The following is a 16,659-nucleotide window of genomic DNA, read 5'->3' as shown; positions in this document are numbered from 1 at the left end:
AGGGGGGTGGGTGGTCTTATTGGGTTTAAACAAATCCACGAGGCTCGCTATGTATGAACTCCAATGTAAATCTACAGGGATTAGGAGCGGGACAGAGTGCAGATTTTGCCCCTAAATCCCATTTGGAAGACACTAACTGCGTCATGTTTGGGGCTTGGGGACATCAGAAGGGGGGGTGAGGTTTTCACCAGTTAGTGAGTGGTCATCTTTAGCTGCATCTCTGGATATCATCCAGCACCCTAACCTCCACGCTACCTTCCTGTACATCCTCCGGGGAGTGCTCAATTTGCCCTTGTTTTGGTTGCCACTTTCTTTCCCCATCACTTCTGCAAAGGTTCACCCGCGTGGACGTGCTCGCGCAAGCTTTTGCGTTAACTTCTGATGCGCCAAACGAGTCTGGTGCATCTAAACTGAATTTTTACATATATTTTCTATCATTTAGATGCATAATAGTGTCTATTAGGAGACTGTATGGGATTTAAAGCAGAATTCTGTTGCCATGTCATTTTAATTGTTTCCCAGAAAAATAACAAATAAGTGTGGGTATTGCCTCATTTATGTTAAATAACCGAACATTTCTCTGCGTCCTCATACCTGTTTGTCTCTGCACTATTTACTATCAAGTTGTACTCCCCGTTTTGTTTGGACCTGCAATTAAAAACCAGCCAATCGGAACAGCCGGAAGGAGGTTCTCCGTGCGCCCCGGAGACCTGTCAATCACGCCCCGGGTAACCAATCAATGGGCACGCACGGGGTAAACACGGCGTCCTGAGGGCTGAGAGGAATAGGGGAGGAAGGGGGTGGGGGGTAGTGGGTGGTGGTGGTGGGTGGAGGCCTGTCAGAAACAGAGAGAGGGAGAGAGAGGGAGATAGAAAGAGGAGGAGAGAGAGGCAGCGAATGAGAGGAGAGGCTCGCAGGCAGCGCCGCGCCACTGTTCCGACTGGATTGTACTTGAACGGGAGTTCGCGGTTTGGCAGGTTTATACACATCAAAACAGAACAAAGAGACGCTGCTATAAAAGAAGAGAGGGAGAGAGGAGCGAATAGAATAAAAGCGACTTGAATTACAAAAGAAGTGAGGACGCTCTGGTTTTCCACATCCATAGCTGGACCTAAAACTGGGAGAATTTTGGGAAGCTTTTTATTTTTTTCTTCTGGCTTGTTTGTTTGGGTTTTTTTTTTCTTTCTGAAAGTTTGTTTGGGACGCTTCTGTTTTGAATTTTAATGTCCACGATCTCAGCGCGAAACTTTCACCCACGGACTGCACATGGTTTCAAAGGGCTTTCAGAGGAGCTGGGACATCTTTCCACGTCGTCCACGCAGAAGAGTCTCAGCTAGAATGTTGTAAATACACGCGGATTTGTTCCAGCCGCTCCTCCGCGTCTTTACGCGCATCCAAAAAAATAGAAGACGAAGAAGAAACTGCACAGACTTTTAAAAGGCTGAATAATTCATGAGATACGATTTGCCTGCTGGAAAGAAGTGACTGTAAAAAAAGGGAGGGGGTTATCCACAAACATATTCATAAGGGTTGACGGGATGGCCACCGCCGCTTCCAATCCTTATCTGCCCAGCAATAGCATCTTATCGTCCGGCTCCATCGTGCACTCTGACTCCGGGGGTGGCGGCATGCAGCCCGGCAGCGCCGCGGTTACCTCCGGGTCTGGGGGTTACAGGGGAGACCCCACGGTTAAAATGGTGCAGAATGACTTTATGCAAGGCGCTATGGCAGCGAGCAACGGTGGGCACATGCTGAGCCATGCCCACCAATGGGTGACGTCCCTGCCGCACGCCGCGGCGGCCGCAGCTGCAGCCGCTGTGGCCGCAGCCGAGGCCGGCTCGCCCTGGTCGTCCAGCCCGGTTGGGATGACGGGCAGTCCGCAGCAGCAGGACGTGAAGAGCTCCGCCAGAGACGATCTGCACACGGGCACCGCGCTGCACCACAGGCCGCCCCACTTAGCCCCGCATCACACGCACGCCGGGGCGTGGGGGAGCACCACGGCGGCGCACATCAACTCCATCTCCGGGGGGCAGCAGCAGCAGCAGCAGCAGCAGCTCATCTACTCGCAGCCGGGGGGCTTCACTGTGAACGGCATGCTGAGCCCCGGCAGCCAAAGCCTGGTGCACCCCGGTCTGATGAGGGGGGACACCCCGGATCTGGAGCACGGCAGCCACCACCATCACCACCACCACCAGCACCCGCACCACCAGCACAACCCCACTGTCAACAGCCACGACCCGCACTCGGACGACGACACGCCGACCTCGGACGACCTGGAGCAATTCGCCAAGCAGTTCAAGCAGCGGCGGATCAAGCTGGGCTTCACGCAGGCGGACGTGGGCCTTGCCCTGGGCACGCTGTACGGGAACGTATTCTCGCAAACCACTATCTGCAGGTTCGAGGCGCTGCAGCTCAGCTTCAAGAACATGTGCAAGCTGAAGCCGCTGCTGAACAAGTGGCTGGAGGAGGCCGACTCGTCCACGGGGAGCCCAACCAGCATCGACAAGATTGCGGCACAGGGCAGGAAGCGCAAGAAGCGCACCTCCATCGAGGTGAGCGTCAAGGGGGCCCTGGAGAGCCACTTCCTTAAGTGCCCCAAGCCATCGGCGCAGGAGATCACCTCGCTGGCGGACAACCTGCAGCTGGAGAAGGAGGTGGTCAGAGTGTGGTTCTGCAATAGGAGGCAGAAGGAAAAGCGGATGACGCCGCCAGGAGTGGCGCAGACGCCGGAGGATGTGTACTCTCAGGTCGGCAATGTGAGTGCAGAAACACCGCCCCCCTCCATGGACTGCAAACGAATGTTCAGTGAAACGTAGAGTATTTTATATGAAATTAAACTGATTAAACAGACAGACTATCGCCATGATAGCAGAAAAACAAAACATTTTTTGATACTGTGATTGTGAGAATGAGACTGCAGAAAGTGTGTTATCTATTTTTCACCAGAAAAACAAAACGTTTTCCCTCTTTTTCCTCCTTCCCCCCCCCCCCCAAAAAAAAAAAAAGAAAAAAAAAACGAAAACAAACGCACCTTCTTCCAGGCCCTAAATGTCTTAACCTAAAAGGTTCCTTCTGCTTTTTTCTTTCAGGGGCATTTTTTAGTAGATTACTTAAAAGATGAAGCGAGCGACCAGAGGGTGACAACCACAAGTTCATTCCACCAGGTAATTTTGGCGCATTGAGAAGAGGAACTTCTCCTTAATTTTATTCTCATTATTTTCTCTCCCTGTTGAAAAGTAAACACCCAATCTGCATTTCCCCCCACTTTATCATGTTTAATTCAAGAAACATTTTGTATATTTGAAAAGAAAAACGGGACTAAATCATTTTCCAGAGATCCACGACGCTTCCAGCTTCCTTTTTTGGAGGGGGTTGGATTTTTTCCTTCCTCTTTGTATTTTCTTTTTCCACCCCTTCTTCATCTTTAAAGAGGAAAGCAAAGCAGGACTGTCTGGTGTGATCTCAAAGATCACCTCCTTCCTATTATCATTATTTAACGGACACAGTGAGTGGATTTTCTTCTCTCTATAAATAAAGAGAAAACGGGACATTCGAGCTGCACTTATTTCAGATATAAAAAAAAACAACAACGAAAGTGTGGAATATTGCTGCCCTTTGTAAGCAGGATTCTTTGGTAGGTTTTAATAAACAACAAAATATAAAAAAATAAAAAAAAAACAATGTAAAGCTGGCAATATAGATCATCTGATCAGATATTTTTTTGTTTAAATATTTTATCCCAAACGGTAATTTATTCCTGTGGGTTTTTTTTTTTTGGTTTTTTTTTGCTTTATTTCTGGTTATTTCTTTCTCTAAAAGGAGCACAAATCACAACAAGCAGACCGTTTGTTCTATATAGGTAATAAGGGTATATTTTGATGTGAATTTCTATTTTTCTTTCCTTTAATTTTAATTTTTGTTTTGGACTGTATATTTAATTTCCAGTAGTGGTTCCGTACGAGCTGACTGAGACAATAAATTTGTTAGAATGAAACGCAACAATCTTGTGCTGCTGTATTATTATTATTATCGTTATCATGCTGGTTAATTTGAGGTTTTTTGGTTTATTCTGAGTATAATTTGAAATGTGTTTAATGCCTGCAGAGAAGTTGAAGCTAACTGACACAAAGCAGAGCGCAAAACCCCAAAATTTGCGCAATAAATAGGCAAAGAAACGCGCGTTAGGGTTTTTCTGCAAGCTTGTTTCCATCTGCAGCGTGGACGATAAAAAAAAAAGAAAAGATAATGCAGGTCATCCTGCCAATTTTGCGTCACTTTCTGTGCATCTTGGTGCGTAAATGTTCTGCTCGGGTGTTTTTAGAGGCTCAGAGGCCACAAAGGTCACAGCGCGTGTTGACTGGCTCTGTGCTGAGGTTTGCACATTTACCAGCTATCGTTTTTTTTTCGCCCCAGACTAATTTCTTATCTTTTTCTTGCATCTTGGGGTCGCCTGAGCGAAACGTACCCAAACGTGTCCTCTCGCTGCAGGATTTGAATTTCGCGGATAGCCCCCCACGCCCCTACCTCCCCTCTCCGCACCCCTCCTCCGCCACCACCTCCTCCCCAATAGTCGCTTAGCAACTGAATTCAATGATAAAGAAGGAGCGGGCATCATTTTTCTTTGTCTGCGTTAAAGAAAGTGGTGTCAGTGAAGTTTATTTTATTTATATATTCACTTTTCGTGTGTTTTGGTGTTAAACAGGTGTATATGGGAACTCGAGACGAGAATGGAAGAACAGGCGAGCAGGTCTGGCTTTAGGCGTAAATAAACTGCAGGTGCGCAGTGACCTAACCTGCACATCCAGCCATTTAAGGCACAGGCTTCACTTAAAACATACGCACGTATTTATTTATATTGGGCTGCATACGCATGTGCAGAGACGTCCCAGCAAATCTGCGTGGATGTTTTTCCACCAAAGAAAGACACTTTCAAACATCCTAATGGGTTTTAATTCGCATCGTCTTATGTAGCTTTCAGGTACTTTTCATGGAGCTCCGTGTTGGCGCAGCTTTGCGCATGTTTGCGGATGTGCGAGTAGAACCAAGAAGTTTGTTTCTTAAAGGAGATGACTCAGGTGTATCTTAAAGCGGAATAAAACGACGTAAAAGGAGAATCGATTTAGAATAAAACCATTTAAAAATGTCAAAACTTTACAAGTAGACATCACTGTAAAAGCTGACACTGTTTAAATAATCACTACGTCAGATTATTAGTCTCACCAATCTACATTTTCCTTAAAAATAAGATGCTTATCCGAATCATCAGGCTTTTTTATGGGCTTGTTAAAAAAAGGAAACCCACAATAAACCTAGTTATAAGGCCACACACGCCCCAGCGCACTCCTCCACGTTAACACTCTATTAATCAGATTTATGAAGTTTGATAAAAGGTGGCTGTTCAAGCAGTTGTTTCAGTCTACCTTTCAGGTGAAAGGATAAAACCGTGTAAATATGCGTTATGTTTGCTCCACGTGTCAGGACGCATGAATATGGATCATTCCGCGCTGGTCTCCGCAGGGAGCTCTTTCTGCCGCACGTCCAGAAGGGTTCACGCTGCTGCTGCTGCTGCTGGAGAAAAAAATACCTTCAAAAGAAAAAAGTGAGGGCAAAAGGGCTCAGTTTGGAGCGTCGCCTTTTTTCTTATTTGCCTGTAAGTGGAGGTTTATTTTGCCTCGCTTTATTTAAATAAAAAAAAAAAAAAAAGATTGTGTACATTTAATTATGATTAAATTATACACACATTTTTACAAAACATATATAAAATGAAATTATTTCAGTTTAATAAATGTTTATTTTGATTAAATCAGTTTACATTTTTTTTGCATGTTTGCCAATTATTTTTGTAATACGATACATTATCATTATTATTGAGATTACTATTTTATTATTTTACATCAGGCTAATTCTGGTTCTAACTAAAAGCAGCAGATCTTATCAGGCCTCCGTGTGAAAATGGAGCTCATCAGGTCTCCTTTGTGAGAGGAAGAGGAGGATGAAGGAACGACAGTAAGCAGGAAAAAAGGGGGGGAAATATGACGCGACTCTGGGGGGGTTTCCTCTATAAATCGTGAAGGTCATGGTTTTGTGAACAGCGCAGGTAAAGGAGGAGGAGGAAGAAAAAGAGGAGGAAGAGGAGGCGCAGATGAATGAAGTCTGAAATCAGACAGCGGCGTTAAAGATACGTCTAAAGCGCACAAAATCCGCTTTTTACTTCCTTTAGTTATAAGATGTGGATTAATTTCAACAGCCAGAGGGATTTTTTGAAATTGATTAAAAATTCGAGACTATTTTAAGTGGAAAATGTGGCGCTCATTGAGTTAAGTAGTTCAATTTTAGGTGAAATTTGGATATAAGGTGATCAAAATGGCTGATTCAAAATAACATCAATCCCTGAAATATTTCAAATTGATTCCAGTATTTAACTGCTCTATTCTTTTCCTTAATGTTAAATTTTCCTAAAAATATTACAAATATCCCTGAAATGCGCACATTTTTCTGCTACGTCTGCGCACGTTGAGACTTGAAATTATTGTGAAATGTAGGATTTAATTTTAGGCGAAAATTCTCGAATAAAACTTTCCAAAACTAAAAGTTTCCGCACAAACACACAGCGGCAGAAATACCATGTTTTGTTTAAGAAGCTTTTTTTGAGTGAACGCTTGGATCTGCCCTCACATGCACATTGTATATATATATATATATATATATATATATATATATATATATATATATAAATATATATGTATGTATGTATGGATAGAAAAATTAGGGTAAGATAAATAGCATGCAGATTTATTTCTGTGGAAATTCTTGCAGAAACTGGTGGAGTTCAGTTCGGTCACTGATTTATCTCAGTCGCCCTGAAATGTTTCCCAGAAAAAAAGGAAGTTTCCTGAAGGGTTCCAACTTAAATAATTGCATATATCCATACATCGTTTTAACTATTTCATAAAATATCAAAATAAAATTTTTGAAATGTTTACAAACATTACATTGACGTCGACATTTGTAACGAATCAAGGAAAAACATATTCCACCATGAAGCAATTCTTATAATCAAAACATGATCCTGTATAATGAAAATTAATCTCTGTTTTGGAAAATGCGGCTTGTTTCTTGCTGCTGCTTTCTTGGACTTACAGCGCCACCCGGTGGACATATGGAGAAAGATTCCCAATTATTCAAGCCTTAGTCGTGAAACCTGCCTTAAGATAAAGACCCAGAGCTTGTGGACATTTTTAAAAGAATTTTCAAATCACTTAACGATTTGAGCATAATAACCCAGGCTTATAAAGGCAAAACCAGGTGAGATCTTCTGCTCAGAGCATGTCAAAATAAATAAAGTAGCTGTTTTGGCTTCTTTAATCTTTTGGATTAATTGCAAAATTCCACCTTTAGTTTTTTTTATTTTATTTTTTTACTTTTTTGATAACTTAGGTTAAGTTCACTGTACAAAAAGTTTAGTGCTTATAGCAGTAAAATCTGTATTTTGTCAGTTGTTCTTTTGAACCAATGTACAGAACCTAACCATGGAGTTGGTCATTTTCACATTAAAACCACCATATTGTTAGGGGTTCTGCACAGCATAAGCAGTTAACATCATGTGAGCGTAGGTTTACAATGCATTTTGGGAAATGTTTAATGTTAAGTAACCGAAGCAAATGAATACAATGGGTACACTTGGATCATTACAGGACACTATTCTTCACTGAAGTGGAACATTTTAGATTTGTTGTAATTTTTTCATTTATACATAAGCTTACAGTGCTGATTTTCTTCTAATTGCTGCACTAAGTGGTATCAAAGTTGTGTTAACTGACTTAGAGTAATGATTTTAGGCAGTGTGTGCTGTATTGACTCTGTTTCTGCATCAGCTTGAAACATTTCAGAATGTTTATAAGTTAGTTGGTGTTTTAGTTGATTAAAAAACATGCAATGTCCTCCAAAGGTACTAGTCAGATTACTGCTGAGGGGAGTTGGATGTACTGGTTTTTATTTAGGGGTAAAGGTGTTAAGGGGTCAGATTTTTATTTTCAAAAACATTCTGAAAACCACATGTTGTAAATTGGTGCTACTTTGTGTTGATGAAATCTTAATAAAACACAAAAGTGTGTGGTTATAACATGACAAAAAGGGGAAAATATTTCATGTTTTACTTCATAGTTTACATATTTATTTCTCTGCTGTCATTTCATTGATTCGTCCAACTTAAAACCCACAGGATCAATGGAAACCTGCAAAGGTACCCCAGTAAGGTCTCAAGCAAACAAACAAGATCCCTAAAAATGTTTTAAATTCAACGTTTCAAGACTTCATAGATCAGGGAAGTAGACCCGCAGCTCAACCCAGCATCTTTTAAGATCTACAACACAGATAGTTAGGGCCCGGCTGCTTCCGAGGCCTCCTATTGGACAAAGCTCGGAGCCAGAGCCAACATTCTCGTCTAACACTGAGAGCGGGATTCAGGACCTGCCAAGAAACAACTCACTGACCCCAACGTCTCTGAAAAGGTGCAGAAAAGTTTTTTTCTGATCAGAAAAATCACTCAAACTTCAATATTTTTTTTATATTTCAGGAATGTCTGATCTGTGAATATATTATCTTCTCTCTGTGTGTCCTGAGTGACGGATCTGCATAGCAGATGGATCGATGGTTGAGGACAGCGACAGGGGTCGCTCACTCCCGGGGGGATGGGGTGGGGTAGCATAGGATGGAGGGGGTCTGACGGTGACATCGTCTCCTCGGCCGGACGCCAGCCGTCCCTGCAGACAGCAGTTGCCAAGGTGACAGCATGTCAGCTTAAGAGAGAAGGAGGGGGGGGGCCCGATTCTTCACCAGCTCTGATGGGTTTGTCAATATCGCTTAGATCCGAGGGGAGTCGAGGTCCGCCGTGACACACACCAAGCCCCTTCAGAGTGCAAACACACAAAATCATCAAAATTGTTGGTGCAAACTGCATTTCTATACACCGTAATGACCTGAATTCATTTCCTGCAGTATGGCAGCTACAAGGCTAACCCTCACCCTTACACAGCAAAAACACGCTCTGCAGACACTCCAAGCTGCACCAGACAACATATAATCACACATTTACCAGTACTCTTCATAAGTAAGCACATCTACATCCATATATGCGCTGTAAAAGGACAGAAACAGCACTCAAAGTCTCAGTAGTATTTGTTACATATTTGAACATACTCCTGACAAAGAAGCAGTTGATTTTCTCACTATAATATTTGGAAGAATCTTCCTTTAATCTCTGTGTCTTTGATTAAAGAGTAAAAAAAAATCTGTTTCTGCCTGAAAGAAGTGATAAGAACACTTGAAATAAAAACTGATGCGTCAGTGCCGCTGTGGCTGTTCATGAGACGAAAGCAAATTGCCATGCACTGCGAGGTAAACCTTTGCAAAAAATGGAGCTAATAAACTTCACCATATTTACTGCATTTATTTTCTATATGTTGATAAAACAGGTTTTTTTTTTTTATGATGATGGTTATGTAATGTTTGCATTTTATTAGCCCAACCAATGAGCTTCTTTTTCACATTTTCTTGGAGCACTTTGTAAATTTGTTTTTCACTTAAGTACAGTTTAAAAGGGCCTTATGAAACCTCTCTAAATTTATATTTAGACGTTGTTGTATTTGGGCCCCACGTGGCAGAATTGGATTACTCTAAGGAGGCCCACTTATGTTGACTAAATACAACCTATATCAGAAAACCCAGGTGAGCAGCCTGTGGAAGCCTTAGCTGGGTCCTAAATAGGTAAGTCAGGTACAATACTGTACATCTAGGACCTATATAGACCCCATTTCTTACCAAGAGTATAACACCTACATGCACATTTAACGATTGTCGACTATATAAACCATGGAAAATCCTATATAGGACCCATTTCCTACTTGTCCACGATTCATATGTAAATATTGGCTGGTAACTAACGTGTATGTGGGCCCCATATGAATTGTTTCCAGGCTGGATGGGTACTAACTGGGGATAGGCTTGAAGTGGTCATTTTATATTGTGCCCAGTTGGGTTGACTTAATCGAGCAAATTTTTCATAATCCAGTTGGTTCAAGTAGGTCTAAATGGGCCCCATGTGTAAACATTGGTTGGGAGCCAACATGTGTGTGCTCAAGTTGGATTGGTACTACGGGTGCATTCGATTTGTCCTGGAAGTCACACCTGAGTTAAAGGGATGATAGTTTTGCAAGTCAGAAAACCAGTGAGATTTTCTAATTGTTGTGAGGCTAATTACTTTGAGCAATGCAAAACGATAACAATGTATTTCTCTCCACTTTATGCGTTTCAACAGTAAAGGTCCGTGTTCACAAATAGGGGTTGTATGTTACTATGTGTGCTGTTGGTTTAATAAAATACAAACTATCAGAACTGCAAATAATTTGTTTATACCAGCAACCTTCTCTTCTATTTATATATGTGTCCTTCATACTTGATAGTACTAGCAGCTGCTAGCCTACCTCTGACCTTCCTAGTCTGAAATCCAACTTTAGAGGAGTTTTGGTTGTATTTACGACTGGGAACTCAGAAAAAATAACCTCTGAGTACATAGAACAGAAATGAGCTTCTAGAATGGGGCCCACTTAAGGTGAACCCAAATGATGAAACCTATCAAATGTCAGTCTTAGTTGGGTCTCAAAATGGTAATAATTAATATGGTAAAATTGACAACACACCAAAAACCTATATGGGTCCCAAGACTAATTTGGAACCTTTATATGCATCTACCCTGGGCCCAATATCCAGCCCATGAAATATCCCATATGGGCGCATCATTTCATTCCCTATGCATTTTGGCCTCATATGTGAATATTAGCCGGGTCGTTTATATGGGTTTGTGGACCCCATATTGATTATGCCCTGTCTGGCTGGGTCTGGGCTCACAATGGGCTTCATCCATGGGACCCACCTGGCTTTATTAACCCACTTCTTACCCTTTATCAAACCTATACAGGTACCGGTAATTAAAATTGGGCCACTTCATTTCTGGGGGATGAAATTCAGGCCCTTATATGAGGCCCTTATATCAAACTGGTTTTGCTGAGGGTGGACTGGCACAGAGACATCCTGGGCTTTCAACAGACTTCTTTCATGACACTACTAAATACAACTAGGACTGAAACAATTAATCAAATCAATAGTGATTAATCAATTATTGAAATAATTGTCAACTAATTTAGTAATCAAAAAATTGTTAACTGAGTATACAGACTCTAAAACATGCCATTTGCTGAACAAACAACCCATTTAGCATGACATTAAACGAAAACAGTACAAAAAATATATACATTTTGCATTTAAGATGAAAAACCTTCTTTGTCTGTAAATATGCTAGATCCAGAACTCCCCAAGTAGCATTGCTTTAGCTTCACCTGGTTTCAATTCTGTAAAAAATCTCCTGTTAATCACCTTTTGTTATCCGATTATTAATCAGTTAATCAAAAAAATAGTCAACAGATTAATCGATTAGCAAAATAATTGTTAGTTGCAGCCCTAAATACAACCCATTTTGGCAAACATATATATACTCATCGTATATACATAACAATCAGAAACACATTGAAACCCATATAGCCAATATATAACCTCCAGACAATCCTATCTGGGGTGCACTTTTCACCCCTTTCCCTATACCTATAAGGGCCCCATGTGTAAATGCTGGCTGGGAGAAGTCTGAGAGTAGATTCAGAAGCATATAAAACATAATACATTTTTAAATAAAAGCAAACAATCAAATGGCGTAATATGACAGGCCATCAAGCTTATCTTGAGTGTCCTGATGTTCTCTCCACTGCAACTGAGCATCTCACTTTGAAGCTATTGATGACCTGTTTTATTGGTTGCAGTAACCCTAGCAGCAGTTTCCTGAATGTGGGGCCATTTTCATCCAAAAGGGAGGATGGCTGCAGGTAGCCATTACTAACGCAAGATGATAATTATTTCTAATACATCTGACCTTTCTTTAATAGTAACGAGTCTAAGAGTGATTTCAGACTGGAATGAAGTTAGCTCATCATTTTGGACATAAATACAGTAAAAGTAGGTTTTTAATAAACTTTGTAATCTAATAACGCTCTTTGCAAATACCATTCTGCGAAACATAATGTGAAATGTGACCATAAATCCACATTCAGGCATTTAAAGAATAAAAATACCTTCTCTTGTAACCCTCAATGTAGGGAGTTGTGCATGAATGGATGGGGAAATGACTATAAACTGTGCTATGTGTAGCAGGGCTGGAGAGATGGCAAAACAAGGAAAGAAGAAGGAGAAAGCACGCCCGGGCCATCTGACTCTGTGTCTCATTAACCAAGAAGCAGAAACACAGAATCGGCCAAGTATGGCTCAGAGGAGCTCTCAGTGTAACCATTTCTAGGTTGTGGACTTAATTTGTTACTGATGATAGGCTGCAGGTACTTTTGAGTTAGACATTGGTAGCAGAGACTAATTTGTGCTTTTTTCAGATGTTTTGGATGCAGAGTGAACCTGTGCAGCTGATTATAAGGTAAAGGTTTGCAGCTGATCTTATTACATTACAGCATATCCACAAGCTTCAGTGTATTCTTTTGGGATTTTGTGTGACAGATCAACACAAAGTAGTGCATAATTATAAAGTGGAGGGAAAAGAATACATGGTTTTCAATTTGTTAGCCTTAAGACAATGCTTTATAGGGGGAAAATCTAACACTGTAGCACAACAAGTTGGTCCTATAGTGGAAAAAAACAAATGGAATCAGGGTTTGGACACAGTTTTCATGTAAACATTCCAGAGTGTTAATCTCTTTACGCTCATTTTAAAATATAAAATGGAGGGTGAAATGAAGGAATGGCAAAGAAAAGAAACAAGGAAGAAAGAAAGTTTACAATGATGGGAGACGAGACAAAGAGGAAAGAAAGGACACAAAGAAGGAAGGACTGAAGGAAGGTTGCAACATTTAGACAACGGTACAAGGAATAACAAGAAAATACCAGTCTTTTCCAAACTCTTATTTAGTTTTTGTCCATATTTATTCAGACCAGAAAAATACTGGAATTAAATTGCAGACTTGTCCAAACTATTTCAGAACCCTATAGATCACAAATCTGCTATTGGAAGGGAATGCAGCAACACATGTTGCAGGATTGCCTTGTCTTTAGCCCATGAACTCTGACCAGCTCATTTGCCAATGAATAAAAGCATCCCACAGCATGATGCTGCCACTATCATTCTTCAATAGTGTGTTCAAACTGATGTGCAGTGTTATCTTTCATTACATCTTGCAGTAGAATACACTGAATTATTTTTAGGGGTATTGCAGTAAAGGGGCTAAATACAAATACGCATCATTGTTTAATGCTTGTAATTTAAGGCAAACAGCAGCTTTAGCAAACAGAGGTTGCTAGCTCTCCAACACTATTCCTGTTTCCCAGTTTAAAAGCTTTGCTTGCTGAAATAAAAGTAATTAATTGGTGTTATACACGAAGGACATAATTATCTTTTCTAGCAACAGGCACATATTTAATTACTAGTAATTGTTCCCTGAGCCTTGTTGGAAAGCGTTGCGCACCCAGACAGTTCTGATATATTATCCACTAATCCCACACTTGATACTCAGTCAGTTAGGAGATGTGTGTCAAAGAGCAGCCATGTAAACAGCACACATTGCTCTGCTGGCCTTCCTTGTGGGTACAAATCCCCACCTATCCCCCCTTCCCTTTCCCTTCCTGAGGTGTTAATGCCTGCCAGATTTGGAGGAAAGTAATTTGAGATCATTTTGCAACAAAAAGGGCTACAGATACTGATTAACGTGGCCACTACTCTCCCGGTCCCATTTAAAAAGGAGCTAAGTTTACTCCCCTGTGCTTTGAGAGAGGGGTGGGGGTGGTGTGGGGGGGGGTGTATTGCAGAGGGGCCCTTGAACATGAGAACAGGGTTTAATAAGTAAACAGGAGAAGCAGGGAACAGTGCTTCTGATCAGGGCTTATTTGCCCAGCCTAACCCCGGTACGCGCTACTAGCTGATTAGCCTTGCCGATTGTACCTTGTAATTGCAGTGCCTTGACCCCCTCTAGGCAAATATTAGATTTTAGTGGTTTAACCTTTCCAGTCGTCAGAGCGGGGTAAATTGCCCAACCAGATGTTAAAGAGCCCAGCGGTAGTCCACAGCCCTTCTGATCAGCAGAGTGGAGCTTTTTCTTCTTAATATTGTCTCAATTTCCTCTGGCCTTTTCAAGCTGATTTTGCACAGCGGTTTTCCTTCCACCGATCCTTATACCCTGCCTCTGATGATACGAGTTATTTCAAATCGTCCCAGTCATGATCATTATGAGGGGTGGGGGGTGGGGACAAATGATCAATGAGGAGATCAATGGCAGATATTAACATAGCAATCAGCCCTTCAGTTCAATCGCTCCAGCAATTTATCAGCTGGTGAGGTGCAACACGTCCACTGAAGGTACTCTTAAGCCTTTTTGCATGTGTAGAATCAAGTAATCTAAGTATAATTTCAGTTCCACAAAAGTTTTAGCCATTTTCTTTTTCTTTACAGCTAACTGTATCAAAGTTACCAACCAGCTGCCAGGAAAGCTGTGGTTAACTTTACCAAGAGAAAGCTGCAGCAGTCAACAGAGAACTTCAGGAGCCCCAAGACTAGAAAACTACCCCCTGATGAGGAGTCATTTAAAGGCACCTCACTGTAAAATTTCATATGTGTGTCAACTTAAAGTATGAACGGAATGGCTGCCATGCAATCAAGAAAAGTTGTAACGACTATTATGAAACAGACATGTTTTGAGCTGTATTTGAACAAAGAGAAAGTTTTTGTGATATGTGGAAAAATATCTGGTTGCAGGCATCGTTCTTTGAGCTCCCCCTTGAGTGAAAGATCCCCTAACATCGCTAAGGCACAGTTCATCAACCTTATGTAGTAAACTCTTCAACAATCTTGATATTTCTGTTGTGGTTCATATTTCATGACTATAACTGAAAGTACATGGACAAGTAAATAAAGAGACTTACATTTTGGTTAAGCTATTTCTTTACCTCAACAAAACAGAGCAGCTGAGGCCCTAACCCATATATCAACCTCTCACTTCCATGTAGTTAGTAAAGTTTCATTGAAAAAACGTAGAAAAAAACAATGTTACCTTTCAGCTGTACCACTGGTGTCTAATACAGTTCCTTGAGGGCTAGTACCATTTCTTTAGCACTCCTGAATAAATTTGTGGAAGTTCATATTATGTCGAGGATGTAATTGTACCATTTGAACCAGCTGGGCTGGAGCAGTAACACATCTAACACGTGGAGGACACCCGCCTTGAGATACCTGAAATTAACCCTACTAGTCTAGACAACACAAATGGGCTAACCAAGCCCAACATTCAACGTGCTCAGGCTGCTGTCACACTGTTTCCTGAATTTCCCAATGGTTTGAAAAACACATGTTAGGAAGGTTTAAATTTGAGGAAATTAATGGGATTTTAGTGACAGGACAACAAATATGTGTTGCTGCTTATGTGCTCCTGTTATAAATAGCAGCTGTGTAGTGGGATCAAGGGTGAGAAATTCACAGTGTTCTGCTTCTTCAGGTCATGGTACAGTTAAATCACTGACTCATTTATAAAAAAAATTTATATTTAAGGATCAACTGAGGACCTACAAATATAATTTTAATGCTCTATGAACGCCGCCAAGTGGTCAGCTAACTATTAGCCAATTGAATTAGAAACTAGGTCATGCCTTCAATTTGATCTTTAGTTTCAGGCATCCTTCATTTGATTTTTCAGCTTTCAGAAACCTAAAGGTTTGGGGTCAAAACTGGCTGGTGTTTAAAATGATTAACAGGTTTCTCCACCCCGGCAAGAAAGTCTAGCTCCATATTTAGAAAGTTAAGCCCACAGCATGATGCTGCCACCCCCATATCTCCTTCTCTTTACTGATACTTACAAGATCATTATAATCATTTGTAGCCTCCTTGCAAACTATGACATCAGCTAAAGGACACAAATGAGGAAATATGAAGTATTCTTACTAAACCAGAGGAACTTAGATTCACTTGAATTAAGCATGTGTGAATTAAAAAAGACAAAAGGCTGAAGTTGAATAACAGGTGATTCAACAAAGTATTTATTTAAGGGTGTGCACACTTATGCAACTACGTTCTTGCTGCTTTTTAAATATTTGCCTCTTTGCCACGACACTATCCTTATGAAACTTTCTGGATCAAATTTTTCTCTGAAGCTTCAGATCTAGTGTGACATCAAAAAAAATTCCGCTAACATGTAAATCTGCCTCCACCGCAAAAGGCTGCCCCGCTGGGCCTGGTCCGTAACGTTTTTTTCAAACCTGTAGGTATCGGTGCAGTTCGGGCTTTAAATTTGAGGCCGCCTCAGACACCGCTGGACGAATGAAAAACAAAAATGAGACAAATTCTGCGGTTTGCTGTGTAACTCTTTAATTTATGATCTTATTTGTGTTGCAACCTCAGCCCTTCATTACAGCAGTCTTCCAGCCTGTTCCCATGGGTATTTCGTGCTTTCACACATACAGCTTTATGGGAAACACTTTGAGACACAACAGGCCAAGGAGGTGAAGATTTAGGAAGTTTGTCCAAGGTCATTTCCAGCGATCTTGTGTTTCCCCCCCCATCTAGTCTCGAAT

At 41.3% G+C, this 16,659-nt stretch overlaps 1 protein-coding gene and 1 long non-coding RNA gene across 2 annotated transcripts; both read left to right on the top strand.

Annotated features, from left to right (window-relative positions):
- The first annotated feature begins 904 nt into the window (after positions 1–904).
- pou3f3b (POU class 3 homeobox 3b) lies at positions 905–5,477 on the top strand. Its single transcript, XM_047354786.1, has 2 exons — positions 905–2,756; positions 3,090–5,477. The coding sequence occupies exons 1-2, from the start codon at positions 1,539–1,541 to the stop codon at positions 3,180–3,182; spliced, it is 1,311 nt and encodes a 436-aa protein (XP_047210742.1). The 5' UTR covers positions 905–1,538; the 3' UTR covers positions 3,183–5,477.
- A 3,253-nt stretch (positions 5,478–8,730) lies between these two features.
- LOC124861760 lies at positions 8,731–15,024 on the top strand. Its single transcript, XR_007036737.1, has 4 exons — positions 8,731–8,783; positions 12,256–12,397; positions 12,486–12,526; positions 14,549–15,024. It is a non-coding gene; the product is annotated as an uncharacterized LOC124861760 (long non-coding RNA).
- The last annotated feature ends 1,635 nt before the right edge of the window (positions 15,025–16,659 follow it).

The sequence above is a fragment of the Girardinichthys multiradiatus genome, chromosome 24, assembly GCF_021462225.1.
Source record: "Girardinichthys multiradiatus isolate DD_20200921_A chromosome 24, DD_fGirMul_XY1, whole genome shotgun sequence".
NCBI lineage: Eukaryota > Metazoa > Chordata > Actinopteri > Cyprinodontiformes > Goodeidae > Girardinichthys > Girardinichthys multiradiatus.
Note: the sequence above shows the minus strand (reverse complement) of the source record. Positions and strands in the feature narration are given on the sequence as shown.